Source organism: Euleptes europaea, chromosome 6 (assembly GCF_029931775.1).
Source record: "Euleptes europaea isolate rEulEur1 chromosome 6, rEulEur1.hap1, whole genome shotgun sequence".
Taxonomy (NCBI): domain Eukaryota; kingdom Metazoa; phylum Chordata; class Lepidosauria; order Squamata; family Sphaerodactylidae; genus Euleptes; species Euleptes europaea.
In genome coordinates, this window is record NC_079317.1 from 104,499,327 (window position 1) to 104,525,394 (window position 26,068).

Below are 26,068 nucleotides of genomic sequence, written 5' to 3' on the forward strand. Positions count from 1 at the left end.
ATCCCCGCATGGCGCTTGTTACCGTCTGCCGGTCTCCGTCGGGAAGCGGCCGCTCTACGCCCACCGGCGGCAAGGTAAGCCCCCCTCTAGACCAGCCCCGGCAAGGCAGGATCAGACCCCTGTGGCTCTGAGCCAGCCTGTCCCGAAGGAACCCCGCCCTGGTTTTCCTTGCTGTTCCTCAAGGGGCTCGTGTGTGTGTGTGTGCGTGGCAGCCTGCGGGGGTCCCCCGACGCGTGTTTCACCCGCATGCCCGGCGTTGCTTCTCCCTACCAGTGCGACTTGTGCAGTGGGCGTCTGCAGCTGTTCCCTCTTTAATTGGCCTCCCTCCCCCGCCGTATGTCCCTGCAGAGGGCGCTGTCGGGGGTAGGATCCTGGGCATCGGGGGGCGACCTCGCGGCTCCCCCGGTCCTCCGCTTTCCCAGTAGAGGGATCGGCATGGAGGAAGCAGCGCTGATAAGATCAGGGATAGGATCGCTCCTTCTCCTTCTAGTCTTTCCTCCGGGCTGTAGCAGAGACTGGCATATTATACCCCAGCTTTGCTTCTTAAGGTGGATCAGTTACCCCTTATGGCCTTTCAGCCTGGCAATGGGGGAGGAGGAGGTGTTTTCACATTTTTTTTCATGGGCAAAAAGTGATTGAGGTGTGGGCTTAGGGAGCAGCGGTGGTATTCAAATGAATAACGCAGTGGGGCAAGATTGCCATCTCTGTTGGCCCTTATGAGTACGGAACCAGGGTAGTAGTGGTTGTAGTTTTTCTGGGTTATCAAATAGGGGATATACCAGGGTCACACAACACAAGCCTTTATTGGCATATAGTATACCAGGGTCTTTCCCAACAGGCTGCAGTGGGGGCATTATGCTGATTTCTGCCTTGCCTAAGGGGGTTCACAAACTGGCCTTCACCCAAGGAGCAGGGTAACCCGGGGGCTCCAGCTGTAGGAAACTTGCCTCCCTGAGCAGAAAAACCTCCTCATTTGCAGCTTTTGAAGGAAGGAGCCAGCTGTGAAAGGACCATTCAGCTACTCTTGCTTTGGGCCTTTGCAACAGAGAGTGGCTTGTTGTAGTGCCTCTTCCCTCCCTGGGCAGTTCCTCCATGTAAGGGAAAAAAAATAAGAAACCTGTTAGCAGCAGGCCAGTGGCCAATAGTCCTTACTTCCTCATGTCCGTACAAATGTGCTGTTTGCTTAATCAGAATTTGACAACTGAAGATGCTGTGGTGGGGAACCAGGCAGTAATAGAGACCTGTCACTGAATTTCACAACCTGTCACTTCTTGCTAGTTCCTTGCACATAGCTACATCATAGACATAGAAAATGTAGCCCCCCCCCCCCAAAAAAAAATCCTTTGCTTAAAGGTCTCTGAAAAGCAGGAGATCCCAGGCTACAATATCAGCATAGAGATACACCCTTGTGTTCCTTAAACTGCGGTACTCAGCACTTGAGTTACCACCCCAAGCTTTAAAGTACAGGACTGAAGGAGCTTCAAGAGTAATTAGATGCTATGCAGGAACTGGTAATTAGATGGTGACATTGTTTCTTTCCTCCTCTCCCCCCCCCCCCATGCTTATAAATGCCACAGGAAATAGTTAACAGGCTTGGAAGTACATAGATAAGGTTGTGCAACGGTTTGAATTCAAAGCTGGCTCAGGCGAATATTTGCAGTTGTAGAAGGAAGTCTAGCATGTACAGTGGCCTAAAAGGGAACCATTCTGTTCCCCATGTGTATATACACGCGAGCCTGGTATTTGGAGCCTGGTATTTGTTGAGGTTGCCACTGGTATTTGTTGAAGTTATGATGTAGTGTAGGTCTGCACAACTTGAGACTTACCAGACTAAATAGCCAACCAGCCATATATTGTGGTGTGCCAGAGATTTGAAAAAAGCTCTTCAGGAGTTGCAAGAATAAGATGAGCCCAAGTTGTGTGCGCCTGGTGTCCCATAGTAAGAGCTAATGCGGTGGTCAAGACTGAGCTGAGCAGCTCCTAGTTTAAATGTTGCTTCAGCTGTATACTTATTAAATAACCCTGTACGGCAGCCCATTCCTAAGGGGGTGTACGGCAGCCAGGGGCGTAGACTTTCCAATTTTCGGGGTGGGGGTGGGGCTGGGCAAGAGGCATTGCTATGACATTATGGGGAGGAGCCAGTGACATCACAGAGGGGGCATTGGGGAGTTAGGTAGGGGCTTCCCAGAAATTTAGGTGGCCTTCAACAAATGTTCTTCAGACAGCTGAAATACAACTTTAACTTTTAATTAACAATGCAAACTATTTCTTTATTTACATTTTTTAAATTACAATAAAATCAAACATTCTCCCTTGCATTATCCAAAAACATCCCAATGAAGCTGTAATCGGGCAGCATCCAAGTCAGTTTTGTAAAAGTTTAGAATGTATGTACTGTCATCCTCTGCTATGGCAAACTTTTGAATTTTGCGACACAGCTGAAGAAAAGTGATTGTGTAAACTGCTGTAGATATTATCAGTGACTTCATAAAAGGTTTTGCTGTAGAAATCCTTAGGAGATTGAAGATTTCCTAAGGTGAGAGTCACACCTGGCATCAACACATCGTGCAGGCTTTCTCCACCAAGGAACAGTAGGACTGTCTAAATTGAAGTCTTTTGCTGTCATGACTGTTCAAAGTTGTTCCACAGTTGCTTTGTACTCTCCTTTGCAGAAGCAAAAGGAAACTCTGTTTGATGGAACTGTAGATTATTTTTTGAAGAGCTTTGTTTAATGTGTCCAAATGACCAAACACAAGCAGCAGTAACCGTACTGTGAAGTAAGTAGCAAATCTTAACAAGCTTTGTGCATATGCATGTGCTTTTGCCCAAGATCTCCTCTCTTAGAAGATTCCATGCCAGAATAAAACTGCTGTCATACTGCCCTTGTACAAATCTATGGTGAGACCACATTTGGAATACTGTGTACAGTTCTGGTCACCATACCTTAAAAAAGGATATTGCAGAGCTTGAGAAGGTGCAGAAAAGAGCAATCAAAATGATCAGGGGGCTAGAGCAACTGCCCTATGAGGAGTGGTTAAAATACTTAGGGCTGTTTAGCTTGGAAAGAAGGTGGTTAAGTGGAGACATTATAACATGCATTGTATGGAGAGATAACACTAGAATGCGGGGTCATCTGCTGAAGCTGGAGGGTGAGAGATTCAAAACAAATAAAAGGAAGTATTTCTTCACACAACACATAAATTGTGGAACTCCCTGTCCAATGATGTGGTGATGGCTGCCAACTTGGAAGGATTTAAGAGGGGAGTGGACATGTTCATGGAGGAGAGGACTATCCATGGCTACTAGTAAAAATGAATACTAGTCATGATGCATACTTATTCTCTCCAGTTCCAGAGGAGCATGCCTATTATATTAGGTGCTGTGGTACACAGGCAGGATGCTACTACAGTCATCTTGTTTGTGGGTTTCCTAGAGGCACCTGGTTGGCCACTATGTGAACAGACTTGATGGGCCTTGGTCTGATCCAGCTTTTCTTATGTTCTTTTCTTATGATACATTCTCAAAAAACTGAATCAACTCCCTATAATCTGAAGCCACTAACAATAAGGAAGCTGCTTTTACAGTCCACCTAGTGGGGCAAAAGTGTCTCAGATTTATGTTCTCTGAATGCTGAAAGTGTTTAAACTAAGCAAGAGTTATTACAAAGGTGATCATGTCAGATAACTCACTCAGGAAATTTCTACACATGGTACATGATGTGTCAGAAAATGTTACTACTAAGTTCATAACATGTGCAAAACCATGAACATATAGTTCTCTTGGCTCCTCAGCCTTTACAAGAGCCTGTACTCCACTAAGATGTCCAGCAACATTTGATGCTCCATCATAGCATTGGCCACGACATCTGTCAAGAGAAAGATCATAGCAACAGAGTACATCTTTCAAAACAGAAAAGAGAGTTTAAGCAGTGGTGGATTCAGTTTCACAAAATCCAAAAAAGAATTCCTCCACAAACATATCCTCTGTAGCAATGCAGAAGCAAAATGAAACCTGTTCTTGTGTAGTGATACCTGTGGTGTCATCAACCATTACATTGTAATAAACAGCTACTTTAATCTTACTAGTGTACATAGAACATTGTGAGCCATGATCTCAAGCATTTCATTCACAATGGTAGGTGAAATCCATTTGTAGTTTGTACGATTCAACCATGATTTCAGCTGTGGAACATCTGCAGCATGTAGCAGCAAGAGCTGTTTCAGGTTTGACTCTTCCTCGTCATGGCTGCATACTGCAGTGCCCTGACGGGCAAGGTACCTTACTGATGCTAAAATTATCAGCTGTGCCTTTCTAGCATCTTGCATTTGCTTCTGCTGGCCTTCTGAAAACTTGCTCAGTACATTTACTCCTGCTTTAACAGAGACTAAACTTGGACAGCTGCATGGTGCAAGTTAGAATTCTGATGGTTCTGAAATCTTAACAGTGACTTCTTCCAGTTTGAGAAGCCATTTTGAACAAAAGTTTCATGTGTATCCTTGTCTCTTGATGTGTTTGGAAGAGGAACATTCATGTCATTTGCTGCTAAGCAACAGATGTCACAATATGCTTTTTCCATTGCCACATCATGAGAGAGCCATTCATAGGTTCTTTTCAAAGTATCTTGGTACTATCGGCCTGGCTCTTGCTTCACATTAGAAGTTCTCGTCTCTGAAGAGGGAAGTGTCACAATGCAGAATTGGTTGTAGATCGTTAATAATAATACATTGAACTGGTTTGAGTTTTGAGCTGTATGTGACCACCAGAGGTGTTCTGTTGTCGTTTTCTTTGGGTTTGTCTAATAGCAAGCTGTGCCTGGGTATCATTCTGGCCTTTGCAATCATTTTTTTAACCATATCAGCAGGATATTGTAGTTGCAAAAATGCTCGCTGTAGCTCCTTCAAGTGAGTATCTCTGTTTGAGAGGTTGGAGCAGATATGACTATAGCATAGGGCTTGGCTTTAGACAATGGACTGTTTGGTATGGTTGGGGTGGTACGTAGAGGCATGTAGATATGTTTGCTGATCTGTCGGTTTCCAGTATAATGTGGTGCTTGTGCGTCCCTCGTGTATCCATATTGCGGTGTCCAGGAAACTGATTTCTTGTTCAGATAAATTTATAGTTAGATTGATTGTGGAGTGGAAGTTGTTGAAAGCCTGGTGAAATATTCTGACGGCTTCTTTGCCATGAGACCAGACGAAGAAAATATCATCAATTAATCACAAGTAAAATAGAGGTGCCAATGGATAGGACTTCAGAAAACGCTGTTCTAAATCCGCCATGAAAATATTGGCATACTGTGGAGCCATGCTGGTGCCCGCAGCTGTACCACTGATTTGAAGGTACATCTCCTCAACAAACCTGAAGTAGTTGTGGGTGAGAACAAACCTGCAGAGTTCAGTGGCAAGATCTTTTTGTTTGGGCCATAAACACAGGTCTTTTAAGGCAATGTATAAATTGTATAATAAACACACCAATACATACTGGCAAACAGGAACAAAGTCCCAAAGAATCATGGAAATTGTAATATGATACAACAGGAAGGTAGGACAGGACTGTGCTTCAGCTGCCATTGTAACTGAGCCCCTCATGTGGGCACTGGTTTCCTGGGGAGGGGGCTTGAGCCCCTCAGCCCCCCATAGTTTACACCTATGATGACAGCGGCTGGAGGTGGTGCATCACACCATCTCCAGAGCACCTTGCTGCCAGCGCAGCAAGCCGAAAAAAGAATTAATTTAAAAGCAACAACAATGGAACTCCCCATAGAGTTCCATGGGGCTGTGCCTCATTTTTAGCAGGCGTATTTCGAAGCCTGCAAAATGGCACTCTTTGGAGCCGAAAGTGGTTAGGAAGCTGCCTAAAGGCTGCCCCGCCCCAGGGAACGCCTCCCCCGGATGCTGGTGCAGGGAGATACGCCAGGAAAACGCCGGCAGGGAGGCTGCACCATTGTCCAAGCGCCACGCTGCTGGGTTGCTCTCCGGGGTTGGTGTAAGTCGCCCTACACCGGCGTCTGTGCCAGTTTGAATGGCACAAGAGGCACGGGTGCCGGCATTGAGATCACGCCGGCTCTGATGCAGTTTTGCCCCTCCTTGTGGATTGCACAGCAAGTCATTATTCTCCTATTGTCAACAGCACCATCTATAATGTAGTGACATAAATATTAATCCACTGCAGAGGCTTGCTGTACAGGGTCTTATACCACAATCCTAGGCATGTTTATTCAGATGTAAGTCCTGCTGTAGTCAGTGGGTCTACTCCTAGAGGTAAGTGTGCATAAGATTGCACTGTCGTTGACTGAAGTAGTGGGCTGCAGTCTATAAATGCTTATGTTGGAATAAAATTCTGTTAATCTTTTAGGTGCACAACACTTTAAACTATGAATGCCACCCTTCTAAACCCATTGATTTCAGTGAAGTTAGAAGATAGTAACTCTGCTGAAGCTACCTTTCTGGAATTACTAGAGTTAGTCACCTTTACATCCTGCTTTTTGCTTGAGAAATTGCTTCAGCCACTTTATATAGGTCAAGAGTTATGAAAATAACACCAGGCAAGTATCCCTTATCTGTGGCCAGGACAAACGTTAAAGGTATTTTCACTCCTGAAATGAAGGTCTGTAGGACAACCCTTTATTGCAAACTGAAGCTGTCATCTTAAATGACCCAGAGAGAATTAGAATGGACATGGGAAAAAGGTGCCCATCTTGAATTTACAACAGCTGTTTCATATGTCTTCACTGTTCAGCTGGTCTTCAGCTGATCATAAAAGACTAGACACTTCCATCTTTTCAGTCAAATGAGGTTTCAGTACTGGAGCTACTAGCATTAAGCAGCACTGTGTATATTCTATGTGTCTGGAACCACTTCATGCAAGCACAGGATTTAGTTATCAGAGAATCTCTGCTTTAACTGTTTTTAAAAACATGCTTCTGCCCATATTGGTTGCTGTAAAGAATTTATGAACCTTGGACATTGCTTATGAATTCTGAGAAATCAGTAGAAGATTATGCAACTCTTTGAGCTTGTCCTTTCACTATGACTAGCAGATGCAGAATAGATTATGCAAAATAAACACAAATATGCACATTTAGGTTGCATAATTTGGATCATAATGTACCCAACCCTATATGGAAGGCCCTTTGGTGTTCAGAATAATAGGTGGGCCTCCATTCTGCTTGTGGCACAGAAGTTGTTTGGGAACAGGAAAAATTTAGTCATACTATGACCTTCTGTGGCAAAGCCAGCAGTGCAAAACCAATTTGAGATTGCTCAAAAACACCTGGATTCCACCTGGTACAAATGAGTTGCAAACAACTGTGGAAATGCCTGAGCTGTATGCTATTTGGATCTAGCTAGCGAAAAATGAACCTTTGCTGGCTACAGGAATGGGGATATAACTAAAAAGGATGCTTCTTATGAAAAGAGTGTATTTACGTTTTTCAAATGTGCATGAGGTAGATTGTTATGATTTGATGGTATGGTTTAGTATTTTATATGCTACATTTGCTACACCAGTGCATTAACATACATTATGACTTGGGCCTATGGTTTAGACAAGGTTATTAATTGCTAGGTAGAGCTGAAGGTTTGCCTTGCACACATCTCTGACTATTTCATCTGAACTGAGCTACCTTATCCCACTGGGAGGTCCTGGTGCAAACTGCTGAGTGCAGAAAGCTGTTTAGCAATGGGAAAGTGGGATCTAGTGTTTCCTCGTAATCTGGAACACGAGTGTCTTTCTCTGGTCTGGAGCAAGCATGACTAATCCATACGGAATTCCCTTCTAGGATGAAGATCTTCCCAGGAAGAGACAGCTGCAAAGACGGTGAGAAGTCAACCCTCATAACCCTGTCCTTTCCCCCCCATACAAATGTTTATTTCATACATTTTTATCCCACCCTTCCTCCAAGGAACTTATGGACGTGTATATCATTCCTCCCATCTTTGTTTTATCCTCACAGCAACAACCTTGTGAGGTAGGCTTGGCTGAGAAAGAGACTGGCCTAAGGTCACCCAATAAGTGTCCTGGCTTTTCCACATCCTAGTTGAATACCCTATCAACTACACCATGCTGGACCTTTTCTTACACGCCAACCTCCCCCCCTTTTTTATTTTAGTTTTAGCATTATATTCTCATTAGCAATGATTCAGATTCCAGATAAAATCCATCCATAAAGAACTCTTCCAATATGCTACAACAGCGGCAAGAATCTTGTTCGCGAAGTACTGGAAAGCCAAGAATGTACTGGAACTAACAGAATGGATTACAAAATTGCACGAGTTCGCAACCATGTCGAGACGAACCTGCTTCAAAGAAAGCTGATTGATGAATATAACGAGAAATGGCAATTATTCTTTGACAGATATGTATAACTGTTTGTGAAACAAGGGATCAGGGTCAGATTTAAATAAAATGTGAAGTTATTTCAAATAGATTCGACTATAGCATTTTCAATAATGGGTTTAATTTTCTATAATGAAAATATAGATGTAGTTATTAGCCGAGGTTTCAGTCTATAATAGCTCTTTAGTAAAGACTGAGAAGAATAGAATAGAAATGAAGTAGTATTGAGTTTTGAATTACCAGTCAAATTTTTTCATTTTTATAAGAGATTTTATTGTGGGGTGAGGACAATTAGACGGGTTATCCTGGGCACTGACATAAAATGAAACGTCAAATTTTCCCCATCTGTCTCTTCCCCTTCTTTTTTCTGTACCCCCTATTAAAAATGAATACAAAATTATATTTAAAAAAGCAATGATTTGCCATCAATAGAACAATGTTCCATAAAGGATTTAATGATGGGGCAGGAATGTTGTGCAGTGCCGCCATGCTAATAATTGCGACTGTTTACAAAAGAGTTGCGTAAGGGCTCCCCTACTGGATTTGCACTGCAAGGAAACATGGGGTGGGCTGAAATGATAGGATTCGGGAGAGGGGAGCAGGAAGGGAGTAGCCTTGCTCCTTTTAAAAATTTTAAAGCTAGCTCTGCATGGTTGCCTCAGTCCTAAAGAAGCTCACAGCCACCTACAATATGTTTAAAAATAACAACAATAGAGAAAATGCAAGTTCAGAAAATAGCACGGGCATTTGGCAGCAAAGGATAAGAGTTGTGTTACTTGTGTTACTAAACATAACTAATACCCAGCGTGGAATGAAATTTCAGTTAGCAGTCACTACATAGCAGTGGCTTGTATTTTCTAAGGAAAGAGTTGCATTTCCTAATTAAAAGGCAAAAGGAGTGTTGTAGCTAGGCTTACCGGGTTCCTCCTGTCCTTGGGCGGGAGGTTTTTAGGGTGGAGGTGAGGGGGGATCGCGGCCGGACCGACATGATTACGTCACTTCTGGTTTACAACCAGAAGTTGGTTTACAACCAGAAGTGCTACATTCTGGTTTACAACCAGAAGTGCTACATCAAGAGGCCTTTTCCACTCAAACTCAAACTCTTGCGATGCAGCACCAGAAGTGATGTACCACTGCAGGCAGGCGCGCATGCACACATTGCCCGCTGACCCTCAGCTGGTTGGCGGGCAGCCAGGTGGATTGGCGGGGATTTGCCTGCCACCACCTGGCACTTGACAACCCTAGTTGTAGCACCTTAAAGATTAACAGGTGTATTGAAGCTTGTGCTTCTTATTTTGCTTATTTTTTATTTATATCCCGCTTTTTTCCTTGATCAGGACTCAGAGCGGCTTTTCACATCATTCCCCCCTCCTCCGCTTAATTCTCACGACAATGATCTTGTGTGGGTGGATTAGGCTGAGAGATTGTGACGGATCCATGGTCACCTGGCAGGGTTGCATGGTTGAACAAGGGATTTGAATCTGGTCGTTCAAGGTCCTAGTCCCATGCTGTAACCACTACACTACATCACCCCGCTGCTTCCATGGCCTAGAGCCCATTGCAGATGTAGGACAAAGTGAGTTCTAGCTCATGAAAGCTTATGCTTCGATAAGTCTGTTGGTCTTTAAATTGCCACAAGGCTCCTTGGTTTAGCTGCAACAGACTAATATGGCTATCCTGGCAGAACTTTCCCAAGTGCAAAACATACTGCATACATTTCTGGGAACGTATGATCTCTGCAACAGATGCATAAGCTTGAGGAAAGACCTTGTGCACAGCAGATGTGTAATAGCTGAATGTTTGTTGCACTGATTCCCCCGTTTTGTGCAGTTTTATGACTCTGTGCTCCAGAAACCATCCAAAAGAAAAGAGAAGAGGGGAAAATGTCAATTCTGTGTTACATCAGGGGTCTGCAACCCCAGGCATACTTGCCAAACAGCAGCACACCACATCATTTTGCTTGGTCCAATATTTTTAAACAAACACAGAGCTGCTTTTGGAGGGCAGGATAGAGAGGTGAGGAGGTGTAACCCCCCTCCCAACTACTAGGACTTTGATCCAGTGCCCTTCTTCCACCCACCACCACCACCTTGTAATTCCTTGCCTCCACCATGGGCTCAAAATGCTTTTGGATTTTACAGTACACTAGAATCAAAGGTTTCCATGAGATGTTTCTATTTAAGAGACAGTATTCTTCCACATTTTTGGTTGATCTACATTTTTTACTAAATGAGACTATTCCCCACTACACTGATAAATCTCCGAGATTTCCCACACAATCAGGGTTTTTGTTTTGGCAAGATATTGTTTATATAATGACACAAAAGGATAATTTGGCAAAATGCTGTTATTTTCAAAAACATGAATTTTGAGGCCCTCTGCAGTCAAAGGGGAGGGTTATAAGTATAGAAAGTAAATAATTCTGTCATTTAAAAATTCAATTCCTAAAATTCTTGTCATTTAAAAATTCAATTCCTAAAATTCTTGGTTCACTGTATGTCCTCAAATGGAGTGTGTGTAGTGTCAGTCCTGTATGCCTTACAATTAAAACGACATAGGTTTTTTTCTTCCCTTTTCATTTGTTCTAGTGTATTTAATGTGCCTTATTTAATGCTTCAAACCAGCCGTGCTTGCTTTGAATTTACGGGTTGTCTGTCTCACTACTTCAGAATTTGAGATTGATTTGTAATCTGTAATCCGTTAAAAAAATTGGGGCTAGGTTTAAGGGGAGAGGCTCTCCTTGCCCCCTGGAGCAAAAGCGTTTTGGGACCCATTGGTCTTTTCTAATTCCTGGATCTTTTCCATGAACGAAGAGGTGGTTTTACTGTATTGGTCTCCCTGATTTCCCCCCTTTTTGCAGACACAGCTTCGTCATGGTCAAAGGAGCTGCTCTGCTTCTGCAAGAAGAAGAAAAGCTTGAGGCTTTGCAGGAGAGCCCAGCCCCTTCTGGCCACAAGCAGAGTGGGAATGCTGCAGGACAGCAGGAGCTGCACTTGCAGCAAATGGTGGAGCTGCTGCGGCCGCAAGATACCATCCGCCTGGTGAGATGATTAACGGGGGCATGGAAACAGCAGTGTGGGAAGGATAGGGACTGGAAACCAACTGTTGATGTGTGCCTTTTTGGATAGCCCCAGTGAGGCTGGAACATCTGGTCCAGTATTTTGGTCATTTGCCAGAGGAAGTGGGGATCTGTGCCCTCTCCTTCCTCTTCCTGCTCTAGGGCTTGCACCACTTTCTTGCTCTGTTCTAGCCTGCCTTTCCAAGAATTGGCCCCCGCAGTTGACAACACCAATGGCTATATGTAAGGCCCCATATTTGGAGCGAATGCCCTTTAACGATTTAGCATTCCTCGCTATTACATTAATAAGGGGATGAGCTTCTTGCTGTCCCATTCATTATGTCAATCAAATGATCCCATCTACTTGAGAGGGTCCCCTTTGCACTGTAAGAAACCAGTCAGATATTTCCTTCCATTTAGCTATCTATCCCATGAAGCTGTTTCAGGAGTCACTCGCTCGCCCCTGCCCTACAAGTTCAGTTTGCAGTCACTGGGCAGGCTGAGACAGATCAAGGAACTGTTGGTAACAAGAGGATTTGTTTCGCTAGTTTTTTTAAAAAAGTAGCAGCTCTTCGGAGGACAGGGTTGTAGGGTGCTGGCCTGCTGCACACTGAGGAGGTAAACCTGTTTGCCATTGTTCAGACTGCAGGTTGGGGTTCATGGGCTGAATGCTCTTCTATACAAACACAATTCCCCACATATAGAGAACCATGTCGGGGTGAACAGTTTGGGGTGTTCTCCCGGATGGAGGATTGTTTTTCACGTGGGAACATTTCATCATGTAAGTGTTACAGCCAAAGCAAATGTCCCACTATCTCAGTGAGACATTTGTCATGATTCTGTGTAGGCATCTGAGTCTTATTCCTTGCTCGTGACCTGACAGCCTCTCTCTCTCTCTCCTCAGTGTGAGTCCAACATCTGTATTGTTTCTGGCGTGGCGTTCTTGTGGTTAAGGAAATCAGCCCTGCCCCCACCCAAGAGGGCCGGGACTCTTTGCTTGGGAGGACATGGCTAAGGAGTCGTTGTCCATACATGGAGGTGGGGGTGGGGGTGGGCAAGGGGAGGGATTCCTCTCTTTTTAGAATGTGACTTCCGGGCAGACATGCATCCCAGAGCTGCAGCCGTTTCCCCATTTATGGCCTGCGGGTCTTTCGTGAACAGGCGGCACAAGATTGCGGCGGCACTCTCAGTGAGCCTGGTTTCAACTCTGGGGACGCTGTTGGGAGATTCCTAGGCTGGCTGAAGTATTTTCTTTCCCCCCTAGAAAGTGAGTCATGGCTGCCTCTGTGTACCTGAGGCAATCCCTCTAGGCCAGTGGTTCCCAACCTTTTTTTGACCCGGGACCACTAGGACTTTTTTGTTCGGTGCAGGGACCCCAAGGTTCAAAATAAAAATTCCAGGAATTTGAAAATAAACTTTAATCATAACTGTTAGTTAAACATTAAACTTAGAATTATATTTGAATATATATATATATATTATAATAGAGAACTTTTAATTGAAAATATTAATTTATTATGGGTTTATAACTTTGTTTCACGGACCTTAATTTAGTTCTCGCGGACCCCTGGGGGTCCATGGACCCCTGGTTGGGAACCAGTGCTTTAGGTCATAGTTTTCAAGCTGAATTCTGGATCATTCTAGTGCTGCTCAGAAGCTTATTGGGGGCTTCTCAGTTAACCAGATCAGTAATTTCAAAAGGATAGTTGTGTTATTCTGCTGTAGCAAAGTGAGACAGGAATCAAGTGGCACCTTGAAAACGAACCTAGTTTATTCCACCATAAGCTTTCTTGAGTCAGAGCTCACTTCATCAGATGCATATGGAATGGAAACTCTTTTATAATCAGAATCACAGAATGGGGGGAGGAAGGGGAGGAGTTGCAGCAAAAATCATTCTGCTGTAAATCATTCAGGTGGGAGTCCCTGTGTGATGGTAACAGGCTGGAGGATGTGGTTCTTACCCATAATGAATGATGAGAGAGATCAGGTTCCAGCCTCTCATGAAGTCCAGATAAACAGTGTAATAAAATAGGATAAAGGAATATGCAATATAGAGCATAATAAAAATTGTCTGCCATCTGAAAAGAGTTACAGCGTGATAATATGGTAGAAACAACCAATTAATATGTCTTAGGAGTGGGCATTGTTAAGCTATTAGCATTTATAGTCAGTAAGGAAAGCCATGTCTCTGTTTAAGCCCAGAGGACAGTGTTTAATTGCTTGATGAGTTCTAATTCAACACTTTTGTGTTGGATTCTCCCTTTGAAGTTTTCTTTCGTAGGAGAGCCTTGACTTTCAGATCTGAAACAGCGTGTGCAAGAATTCTGAAATTTCCCCTCACTTGGTTCTGAATGTTGAAATTTTTGACGTCATATTGCTGCACATTTTTCTGAACTGACCATTGTCCAATGTAGATGGTAGAAGGGCACTGTTGGCATGTGATGGCGTATATTAAATTGAAAATAAAATAAAAATAAATTAATTAAAAATTGGGAAATGAGCCCAGGATGGTATAGCTGATGTTCTTAGGTCCTGTAATTTTGTTGCTAAAGTTTATATAGGGAAGCTGTAAGCACTTGCCCTATCGAGAACCACTAGCCACAGCAGGAGACGTAGTTGTCCAAAGCAGTTGGTTTAATGGTAACAAAGGCAAACAGAGCATAGAGAACCCAAGACAGCAATGGAGGAAACTGGCATGCACTTGATAATATAAAAGCATCGAAAAAAGCACTCAGCAGTACAGTCTCATGAGATTATTTCGAACACATTACAAACAGTACAGAGGCGCCGCTGCTCCCACGGACATCTGCAAGCTTCAAAGGGAACAGGAATGCAAAACTATCTGAGACACAGGCCTGACAGAAGCCCAGACCTGCATGGCCAAGGCGAGCCTGATCTCATCAGATCTCGGAAGCTAAGCAGGGCCAGCCCTGGTTAGTATTTGGATGGGACCACCAAGGAAGTCCAGGGTCTCAGGGCAGAGGAAGGCAGTGGCAAACCACCTCTGAACGTCTCTTGCCTTGAAAACTGTACAGGGTCGCTATAAGTTGGCTGCGACTTGACAGCACTCTACACACACACACACACACACACACACACACACTCGTATATAGGGACAATGGCTTGGATCCTATGTGTTCCTCTTGTGCTTCTGTCTGGCCCCTGTGGAGGATTTCCTCCATTATGTCACTTGCTTCCTCCCCCTCTAGCACTTGTGTGTACATAGGGGCCCATTAAAAAAAACGTTGAAGGACACACAGCAGTGCTAGCAGCAGTAAAACCAAGTGCTCCAGTGGAGGAAAGCCTCCACAGTGGCTGGGCAGAATCGTGAGGGGAATGTCACAGGATCTAAGACAAAGCTGGCATCTAGGTTGCTAGGTAGTCCATTGTTGGTGAGAAGCTGTTTTACATTGGGCAAGGAACGACCTGCAACCCCAGGTGTATGAAAGATAAATGTTCTTATCAAGGAGAGGCTGTAGGTTGTTGATGAATCATTGGATTGCTTTGACCTTTGACCAGCTAAAGGCATTCTGTGATCTGCTTTGGCCTTGTCCTGTAGCAGACAGTTTTTGGATATCCGCCTGGCTTTGTCAATCTGTTTTTCCTTCATTTAAGTGGATATTGTAATCCTAGGTATATCTATTGTAAATTCTTCAGATGAGTCCCTGTCTGAGGGATCACAGGAAATGCAATTGCAACACTATACTTGACTGTAGTCAGTGGATTGTTCAATACGTTCTGGATAGTAGCTGGAGGAACACAAGTATGTTTGATAGTCAGTGGGGTCAGTAATGGTAGACCAGTTACCCTGGAAAATTTGCTTGTTGTCTTTCCCCTGTAATGTGGGGTGTGGAGAAATGAATAAATGTGGAGTCACGGGAGTGTTGGGTATGTCCTACAGTGAACTCTCAGTTCAAGTAGTGCAACAGTGAGGCTCAGCGTGTTTAGTCAGTGCCCTACAAGAACTGTGTGCGCACCTTATCACTAAGGTCGTTTTTACTCATAAGGCTAAGAGGCTTTAGGTTAAACCAGACCGTAACGACCGTATAAAATCTGCACTTACATTTCGTTTCTCTTTTACTTTCTGTCCCATATTAGCAACGTTCATAGTGTAAGAAGAGCTTACAACCACTTTTCAGTGCCTCTTGTGAAAGTAACTTCCTCGTAGATTACTGTGTACCAGACAGCATCACAATATGCCTCTAGGGAATAGATAGGGAAACCTCATCAGCTGACCTTTCCCTACCCATTTGTCTGAGGTCAGAAGTTTAAGGGGTATACATCTAGTCTCCCTCCAGCACTATTGAGTGACTAACAGATGTGTCATTTTAGAAGACTATTCCTAGATCTTTTAACTGTGGAGAAAATATCGAAAATGGGTTATAAAGGCTAAGATGGTGCAAGATTAATTAGAAGCTTTAGTTCCATGCTCCAAATGATTTTGTACATAATCATGATTTTGAAGAGATGATCCGTGGTTTTGGGACGTGTAAATGGCAGAGCTCTCAGGCAGACTTAAATGTTCAAATGGGAGGCAACACACACTTAAACTTGCTCTAGTCATTGGCTGTCTTGTAAACAAATGTTTTTATTTCTGGATAAATGTAAATAGTTTTTTTTCCTTCAACATCACTGCTTCTTTCATGCTAGAAATTGCATTGTGTAGCCTGAGCCTGGCTGGAATGTGCCATAGTCCCGCATAAGTGTTGCAATGTGGGTTTTTTTTGTTGTTTTTTGTTTAATGTAATGTAAGCGCACCCATGCCTTGGCAATGATCTCAGGGACAATAGTATGTTTGCATGATGGCTATGGATGCTAAACAAGCTGACTGCCCCTTTGATACAGGAAAATCTCCTTGAGATATGTAGGTGACACTGAAGGTCACTTGTACAATGACTGTTTGTGTTTTGTTCTCCACAGGCTGTGAGGCTGGAGTCGGCTCGATCTCACAGAATCCGGTACCTGCTGGTTGTGTCAGCACTGGAGAGGGAGAGCAAGAGTGAGATGGTGCTGCTTGGAGTGGACTTTCCTGAAGAAAGGTGAGAGGGCAAGCAAGTGAGCAGGAGGACATGGGAGGGGGAATGTGCAGGAGCAGAGGAAGTGAAGAAGTATGGAGCGAAGCAGGGAGGAAAGGATAGCTTTGTCCCAGTAGTGAGGGGAAAGCTGTTTAAAATCTCACATTCCCAAAATCTCATATTCTAACACTGATAGAATATTTCAAAAAAAGTGGGCGTGGAGAATCATTGGGGCGAAAAGAGATAAAGGCAGATGCAAAAAGAAAATGCCCAAGGAGCTTGTGAGGTGGGATGGATTGATTTGGTTAAAAGAGATCCTCGTCAAATGCTACCTTGGTCAAAGATCTCCCAATTCAACTAACCTTAAGGGGAAAATGTGAGCATAAAATAATTGAAATTTACTTCAGCCTTTAGGATAGGAAAGAAATCTGAACAAATCAGATCTGCGAGCCAGAGGTGTGCCACCTTCCTATAGCACAGACACCCACGGTTATATTTTCAAGAGGGCAGAAATGTGGAGGGAAGTTTGCTGCAAAAGGGGAGCAACAATCTATATTTCATTCCTGTCATAGATCAGAGGAGTGGTATGTGTTCCCAAAAAATTATCTTTTCTTGCAGCCCATCTTTCCTGATGTCATTGGTCCTTCTCTGTGGAGCCAGAGCAGTGTAGATAATAACTCTCATAAACAACCCTGAGGCATTTGTTTGGCTAAAAGAATAGCTATTTGTACCAGTTACCCAGTGAGATTTATGGTTCAGCTAGAGCTTGAAACCAGGCCTCCCAATCCATCCAGCACTTTTTCCAGTACACCATGTGATGCTGTGCTGTTAGAGAGGTGGAAGTTGTCTGCTTTCAAGAGGTCTGTGAAGTTACCCACCACTATTATCCTTCCCTTCGATTAATGCAAGGTCCATGATCTTGGAGTCTGCACCTGTGAGATACTGTTCCAAGTGGGAGACATAGGCATTACAGTAATGTGCTACAAGAGATGCAACATGATTCAGGTTCCTCCCTCCTTCCCAGAAGGCATTAATTTAGGGTTGGGATCACTCTTTGAATGCTTCCAGTTCTTCCATCAAAGCTGTTGTCTGGACACCCCCACTACTTGGACTCAGCATGCAGGCATGCAGCTTCTTGAGTTGTACTTCCTTTCCATGGGGTTCTGCCTCTGGCTACTCTGTTCTCATATGGTGGTTTGTCCTGTTGTCTCAAGGCTTTATTCCAACTGGTTATTTGTGAAAGGATACTGACTCTCAAGGAGCAATTCTCTGATTTAGGCAATTTGCTGATCCCAGATAATTCAGAATGGTTTGCATTGCAATCCTATGTACAGTTACTCTTGTCTAAGCTCACTGAAGTCAGTGGGCTTAGACTAGGGTAACTGCGCAGAACTGCCCTGTTAGTTTCACAAAGCAGAGCATAAAATATTCCTGTTGCAGTGATGAAAGCACAGATTTAAGCAGGAAAGCCCCTCAGTAGATTGTATTTACTTGCCTTGTATCTAGCCTGCACAATGTCTTTCAGCAAGGCTTGTCTGTTCATGGAGTACTGGATAAATCTTGCAGGGTACCTGATGTACCCTTAACAGTGAAGTCAGCCCCGCTGCACCTACCAGGTCTTACTTCCTGAATAGCCATGAATAGACTCAGGCTGCAGGTTCTGCTTTTATAACCAAGGCTGTGACTATTTCTTGGAAACAAGCGCTATTCAAATAAATGGGACTTACTTCCAAGCAAGATCATTTGAAATTCAAGAACAAAACCTGTTTGCTCTCTCTCTGGAAAAATCTAAATCATCTTTGCTCCTAAGAGTTGTTTCTTCCTGTCTTCCTAGGCAGCAAGCCTCCTTAATGTGCTTTACTTCCTGGTCAAACAAGTTTGGCAACCCTTGACTCCGTTTCCCTCCACTTTTACTCCTGATATGCATGCCCTAGAAACTTTAGTTAACGTATTCAGTTAGAACACAGGAGTTCCCACAGGACTCCGCAGTCAAGGGGCTGAACGGAAGATGGGTGCATTTCTTCTCTTTAACCACAGTCAGGAGCTTGTCTCTGGGCAATGATGCCATTTGCCAAGTTCCTCTGTCACCGCTACTGCTACATTGGTGTCTAGTATTTATTGTTTCTTCCCTGAAATCAGATGTAACATCACATGTTTTTTGACTTTGCATTTCCAAATAGCAATTACTTCTACAATGTTTGCCAAGCTATTGCAAAAGCCAGCTGTGGAGAGAGCACAGACAGGCATAAATATCTCTTAAACAAACAGACTATAACCCCTTTGGCTGCTGTCTGATCTCTTCTCTGCCTTTTCCTCAGCTCGGCTGCCTGCACTCTGGGGATGGTGCTGCCACTCTGGAGTGACACCCAGGTCTTCCTTGATGGCGATGGGTAAGAGACTATTTATGTCTTTCTCCCTAATTCATATAACCCTTTCTACTAGTAATCCTTGTGAAAAGCTCTGAAAGTTTACTTTGCAACTAGACAAACAGCCTGGGCTAGTGAGAGGTCATTTTGTGTGTGTGTTTCCTGTTTTTTCCCCAGTCCTCACATGTTTATGCCAAGCCTGTAGTTGAATAAATAGGAGATGTCTTCTTCCCTGATCTTAGTTAATAATTATATCCAGAGAGAAGTGGCATGGTTTATCCAGAATAGCTAAGAAGGGGATTTAAGGTTGCTTCTTGTTTAAGCTGCCCCTCCCCTCCTGTCTTAATAGAACAACATTTCTCAATCCATTTTCCACATAGCCTGTTTTTTTCAAGCTCAACCCAAGAGGTTGTCCAATGCTACCTTCTGCTCAGTCTTCTAGTGAGTTGTGTCCCAGTTCCCCAGACCCAACTCACTTTTAACTGCATTTTAAAAGCCTACAGAGGCCCAATTATGCTCAGTGGGGGGGAGTAGGGTTGCCAACTGCCAGGTAGTAGCAGGAGATCTCCTGCTAATACAACTGATCTCCAGCCGATAGAGATCAGATCACCTAGAGAAAAATGGCCGCATTGGCAATTGAACTCTATGGCATTGAAGTCCCTCCCCTCCCCAAACCCTGCCCTCCTTAGGCTCCGCCCCAAAAATCTCCCACCGGTGGCAAAGAGGGACCTGGCAACCCTAGGGGGGAGGGGGGAGGGACATGCTTTACTGCAACTCACTAGAAGTAGTATTGTGTAGCTTGACCCTCAGTCCCCTATTCCCGCTCTGAAGGAAGGGCATCTTGATCTTTGGGTGTTTCTCGTCCATTGCTATGGGTAGGCAGGACTAAACTAACAACTTCCTGTCTCCTGACGAGGAACGCCTCCCTTTCCAGTTCTTCTCCTGCCTTTGCTGGGGTGAGAGCGTTGCAGCCATAGCTGCTGCCTAGGTCTAGTGAAATTAGGTTAGAATAGATCATTTTCCTTACCTTGTCGTATACAATCGCTTTTTAAATTTAAGCTCCTGGCTCTGCTGACTATCAGCTGAGCTGCGGGAGCACAGCTAAGCCGTGGGAAAGAGGCGGCAATGGCTGCTGGAGAAGCTGCGTTGGAGGACATCGAGCTCCTTTCCGATGCATATCAAAAATTGGCCTTAAAATCGGATCCCGCCGTTAGCCGCCCTGGCGGACTATCGGAGAGGGAGACCGGAAAGTCGCTGCCACCATCTACTTCGGCTGGAAAATCGCTGAAGAAAAACAAGTCTAATGGCGGGGGTGGGTGGGGAGGCAGCAGCCGCAAGTGCCAGCTTAAGCAGAGTTCCGCTTTGACCTCTAAGGTCCCAGCCGGATTCTCTGCTGTGCCTTTGGATGTGGAGCCCAGGATACCTACAGAGAGTAAAGTAACCACCCCTTCTGAGGAAGGGGGATCCCCCAAGAACCCCACATTTGAACAGGTATATAATATGATAGAGGGCTCCATGGAAAGACATTTTCAGAGGCTCCAATCTCTTATCCTACCCTTCCAGCAGGGTTACCCTCCTCAAAGACCTTCAGCCACTTCCTCAAGGGTTTTCATATAGTTGGACATCTTCCCCAGGGTCCTCAGCCATATTTGAACCCATGCAGGAGGAGCCTGGCTACAGCCAAAGCGCCCCCTCTAGGCAGTGGCCCACTAAGGCAGCTATGAAAGCAGTGCCAAGAGCAGAGAAATGAAACCTACCCTGTGGATAGGGATTCTGGGGCTGACAGTAAGGAGGGAGAGTTCATTTCAGACTAAGAACTCCCCATTGTTCAGGAACAGCAGTCTCGGCTGTGCTGTTCTGATGATTTCCAGCCTCTTTTGGCCAAGGCACTTTTTGCTTTAGACCTATCTGATGAATCTGAAGCACCTGAGAAATCTAAGTCTAAATCCAGACGTAAAGGTTCCAAGGAATATTTCCCACAATGGAGGCCCAGACTATTAAGGTCCCCTTACCAGAATACTTTGTTCTGCATCGGAAAGGAGCTCGATGTCCTCCAATGCAGCTTCTCCAGCAAAGTTATTAGAGCTGAATGGGACAAATCCCTACATAATAAACAGTTCTCTGGCAATGCCAAGAAACTATATGATATGGCCTCATATGCAATGGATATGTTGGAATTGCCTGTGGTAGGTGCTCCTATCTCTGCCCTTCAACCCTCTGACTTCCTGGCGGAGGATGGAGTGGGCTTTATTAAAGATCAGCTCGATAGGAAAATAGAATTTCTTTCCAGAAAGGTGCATGAGGCTATTCAGGCCAATACCACTATAGCACTCATGGCTAGGGCTTCAAATGCCTGGATAAAGAAGCTCACTCAGCTTCTACCCACCACAAATTTAAAAAAAAAATATAGGCAAGGGCCAGTCTTGAGTGCTAAAGGCGTCCTCCTTTATGGCAGATGCCTCCTTGGACATAGTGATCTTCGCTGCTAGAGCGGTTGCCTCCAATACGGCCATTCGCAGGGCCCTATGGGTAAGGCCATGGTGGCTGAGTCCAGGTCCAAGACCATGTTAATGGGTCATCCATACAAGGGTGGAAAGTTGTTGGAGAGAGACTAGATAGGATGCTGTCCGAAATTAAGGATAAAATAAGGTGATCCTTAAATCCCATAAAAAGGAACCCGGCCAATACTCTCAGACCTTTCGATCCTACCATACCTTATCCAGGTTCAGATAGGATCAGAGACGTCCACACTAGGCTCCTCAGAGGGTCCTTTCGACGTTTCAACAGATTCAACCGCACCTCACAACCACAGTCCTTTAGGGTGGACAAACCTGACAAATTCTTCAAAGGAAATAAGCAGTGACTTTCCACCACTGCCTATCCTTCCGAAGGTCATCAGGAAGATAAGGGCGGAGAGAGCGGAAGTCTTCCTGATCGCTCCCAATTGGCCACACCAGCCATGGTTTCCGGCACTCATGGGACTCCCCACCAGGGCACCAGGGCAGATTCCAACATCCTTGGATTTCCTTCTACAGGGACCAATGATTCATCCAGATCCAGGATGGTTTCAATTGACTAATTGGGTGTGGAAAGGGCAAGGCTCTTAGCCCTTGGTCTATCCGTGGAGGTGGTGGGGACCATCTTTAAAGCCAGACATCCTTCTACTACAAGGATATATCAGTACACCTGGAAAGCCTTCTCCAGGTAGTGTCACCGGAAGACAATCAACCCTATCTCTCCTAAGCTACGTCAGTTACTGGACTTTTTACAGAATGGTGCACAGCAGGGCCTTAGAGCGGCAACCTTACGAAAGCAAGTGTCTGCTTATTGCCTCAGTCTGTCTGGATATTGAAGGGATTCCTCTGTCGTCGCATCCTCAGGTTAAGGCTTTTATTAAAGGAGTAGCTCAATCTACCCCTCCGGTGATTCACCGCTTCCCTACCTGGAGACTGAACACTGTACTTTCTGCTCTAACCAAAAGTCCCTTCGAACCTATGAGGGAAGTTCCCTTATGATTAGTAAGGATTAAGACCTTATTTTTAGTTGCCATAACCTCTGCTAGGAGGGTTTCAGAATTGGGTGCCCTCTCTATTCGCAAGGACTTATGTATCTTTCACAAAGATAAAGTCGTTCTACGTACTGATCCCTCGTTCACCCCCAAAGTGGGTTCCCAGTTTCATCAGTCTCAGAGGCTTCACCTCCCTTCTTTTTGTCCTTATCCTTCTACTCCCAGAGAGCGGAGTTGGCACACCTTGGACTTGTGTAGAGCTATTCATATTTATATATCTAGAACTGAATCCATTAGGAAAACGGAATTATGTTTATCTCCATTTCTGCACCCAACAGGGGACTTCACATGTCCCAACCGTCTATCAGCATATCCATTAGACAATGCATCAGAGAAGCCTACCTAGCCAGTGGTCTCCAAGTTCCGAATGGGATAACAGCCCATTCACTACGAAGCGCAGCCACGTCGGCCACATTTTTCAAACAAGCCTCGACTAAGAGATCTGTAAAGCAGCTACTTGGTCCAACGTGACTACTTTCATTAGACATTATCGAATCATTACTATGGCATCCGCTGAAGCAGCATTCGGCAGATGTATTTTACAGCACCTGGTGGAAGATGATGAGGACTGATTTCCCACCCATTATATCATTGCTCTTGGAGATCCCAAAGATCAAGATGCTCTTCCTTCAGAGCGGGAATGGTACATTGTTTACTCACCAAGAAGGTCCTTTCCCCTCTGAAGTAGAAGGGCATCTTGCCGGAGATGGCAACATCATCTTATAAGGGTGGACTGAAGCACATCAAACTAGCCTATGGATTCGATTGGCCTAATAATATTGTAGCAATACATATAGATTGGTTCTAAGTTTATCGTTCAGTTTATTGTTGTTTGTACTCCTTGTTTGTGAGTGCTTTTCCCTGTCTCTTTAGCTTGCTGTAGAATAACTGGAACATGCAATCAGATTTAATAACTCACCACAGGCACATGCAATCAGATTTCAGGTTTCCTCATCTATATAAGGTCTCCAGCAAGCATCTAGGTTCTTTGGCAGAGGTCTTTCACATCACCTACTACCTGATTGTTTTAACTGGAGATGGCAGGATTGAACCTTCTGCATACAAAGCAAATACCACTGAGCCCCTCCCCTTTCCTGAAGTTCTCACCAGTGTACTGCAACAGTGTACTCACAACAGTGTACTCACAAGCAACATTTCAATGGACTGTGGATCAACTCACAACACAAGCCTCATCCCCATTCCACACAGTCACATGCTAAGCAGTACAAGCTTGCTTTCATATTTCCCTTCTAAAATTGCATAAATAGGCCTTAATGCTCTACAGTTCACTTTCCTAGCATCCCCTCAAGGCAAAATCATGATTTACTGTATTCAAATCAGTTTTTTTGTTTGACAATGGGTTATCCAAGGGACCTGACAACTGGCTGTCTATTATCTGGCCCCAGTATACTTGTTCCCAAACTTCAACTGGTCTCTCCCTGCTGCAAAAAACTTTATGGTAAGAACAGAATCATGAATGCTAAGATGTATGAATGCTAAGAATATCTAGCATGGTCATGCTGTGCAGAGGGAGAATGCTTAGCATATTGACTTTAGCTGGTACAATCCATTTTTAAAACTCTTACATTAAGGCTGCTTTTCCCATTGCACAACTTGACTTTAGACCCCCAAGGATGGAAAAAGCCCAGTTTTCCTGCTTACAGATGGGACCTGGCATTATTAAACATCTCAAAGCAGTTACACAGAGGTTCCAGTCCATATGTTCTTCTTTGCCCCCTTTATGTACCACCTTCCTCTGTTTTTCTTGTAACATCAGCTCTCCCTTTCTATTCTTCTAGGGGATTCAGTGTGACATCTGGGGGGCAGACACGTATCTTTAAGCCCATCTCTGTCCAGACTATGTGGTAAGCAAAGCTGTTGGGTGAGATGATAAATGAGACATTGGCAGGCAAGGAAGGAGCAGGATATAGGTGCCATCACAGTGTTTCAGGGAAGAGACATTTATTGAATTTCTCTTGATAGCGGTGGTAGCTGCCAGAGAATATAAACATTTCATGGGAGGGGCAGGGAACTGAATGGGAGGGGATCGTCCTTCCATATTCCCCTGTACATCTTTGTTGTACAGTTCCTAAGACAAGGCCCCTTTTGTAGATCTAAACCATTGCCCAGGTGTTCAGTTCCAACCATGTCTGAAAGGAGTTGTGGGTGGAGCAAACATTACAGGGCGCTCCCAGCCTTTGGATGTGGTGGCGGACATTCTGGGTACTTCCGTTGCTTGGCATTATTTATTATGTCTGACTGTTTGTCTTGTTCTTTCATCTCGGCTCTCAGGTCAGCACTGCAAGTACTGCACAAGGCATGCAGTGAAGCACTCTGCTACAATAATTTCCCTGGTGGCAGTGCGTTGAGCTGGACTGAGTGGTACCAGAAGGCGGTGACCTCTGAGCAAAGTTGCATTAATGAGTGGCTGGCCATGTCTGATCTGGAGTCTGTGCGGCCCAGTTCTCCTGCAGTCTCCTCTGACCAGTCAGTGATACCATTTTTCCTTCCCTGGGGCTTATTGTAGACTATGTGGCATAGTCAGTGGGGCTCTGATGGTTCCAAGGTGGAATTCTACACCATGCAGCAGTTCAAAGCATGGAGGTTTGGGGTGGCCTTGCCCGTCAACCTCAGGTCTACTGTGTACCCCATGGAGCCCCTCTTCTGCACCACTGCTTGATAGCCAACAGGGAATAGAGGAGACTGTTTATGAGAACTGAGTGGAAAATGCTGGTGAGAGCATTAAAAAAAAATCCCAGTATTGCTCCCACAACATCATTTTTTTCCAGCTCCAAATTAATTAAGCTGTTTTGGGTAAAGGTAGAGCTTGAGGACAGCATCATACTTGTAAGTCTGCTGCCTTTGGTGGTAGTGATGTTGAGCATAGAGGGGAAGCCCTGGTATGGTGGTGTCTGGGGCCGAGTCTGGTGGGCCGAGAGCTTTGCCGACCCTCCCGTCTCTGTGCCTCAGGCCGACAGCACAGGAGATGACAGAGCGGATGATCCGGGCCAAGCTGCGTGAGGTGATGGCCACCACTGACCTGGAGAGCATCACCTCCAAGGAGGTGGGATGTTGGGACAGGGGGGTGCTGGAAGAGGAGGTGATGGGGAGTGTATGGCAAGGGGGTGAAGAGTTGCTGAGGACATGGAAGTATGAGAGAGTGAATGTGAGAGAGTGAGTGTGAGAGAGAAGATGGGGGGATGGGAACAATAAATATAAGCAGTGTTGAAAAAGTCAGGGAATGAGAGAGATATGGGGGATTGGGGCAGCAGGGACATGCATGAGTAAGACCTGAGAGAAAAGTGGGTGATTAAAGAGCAGGAAGGCTATGGCATGACTTGAGGTCTCACAAGCTCTCCTTCTTCCACAGATTCGCACAGAACTGGAGCACCGAGCTGGTTGCAGCCTGGAGGACTACAAGGAATTTATTGATAATGAGATGTTGCTCATCATGGCTCAGATGGATCGGCCATCCAGGATGTTTGACCACCTCTATCTGGTGAGGCAGTACAATTAGGTCTCCATGGCACTTTGTGGTCACACCCGGGAGATCATAACCCCTTCCTCTCAATTTGTCTCAAACTCTTCCCATGACAAAAAGATGGAAGTCTTGCTGCCACCTAGTGGCCTTCAGGCTGTGCCTCTCTCCCCTTGTCATTTCTGAGAGCTTCCTTCCTATTGCCTCCATCTTCTCACCCTCAATGATCTATAGCAGGTTGTTCCC

General features: G+C 44.8%; 1 protein-coding gene across 1 annotated transcript in view; it reads left to right on the plus strand.

Annotated features, from left to right (window-relative positions):
• Positions 1-26,068, plus strand: part of SSH3 (slingshot protein phosphatase 3) — a 31,663-nt gene continuing 5,595 nt past the window's right edge. The window contains exons 1-9 of the mRNA XM_056852245.1: positions 1-74; positions 7,781-7,818; positions 11,198-11,378; positions 16,316-16,434; positions 18,729-18,800; positions 24,144-24,209; positions 24,637-24,831; positions 25,315-25,408; positions 25,715-25,843. Of these exons, the coding sequence (XP_056708223.1) occupies positions 9-74; positions 7,781-7,818; positions 11,198-11,378; positions 16,316-16,434; positions 18,729-18,800; positions 24,144-24,209; positions 24,637-24,831; positions 25,315-25,408; positions 25,715-25,843 (960 nt within the window). The 5' untranslated portion in view covers positions 1-8. The remainder of the gene's footprint in view (positions 75-7,780; positions 7,819-11,197; positions 11,379-16,315; positions 16,435-18,728; positions 18,801-24,143; positions 24,210-24,636; positions 24,832-25,314; positions 25,409-25,714; positions 25,844-26,068) is intronic.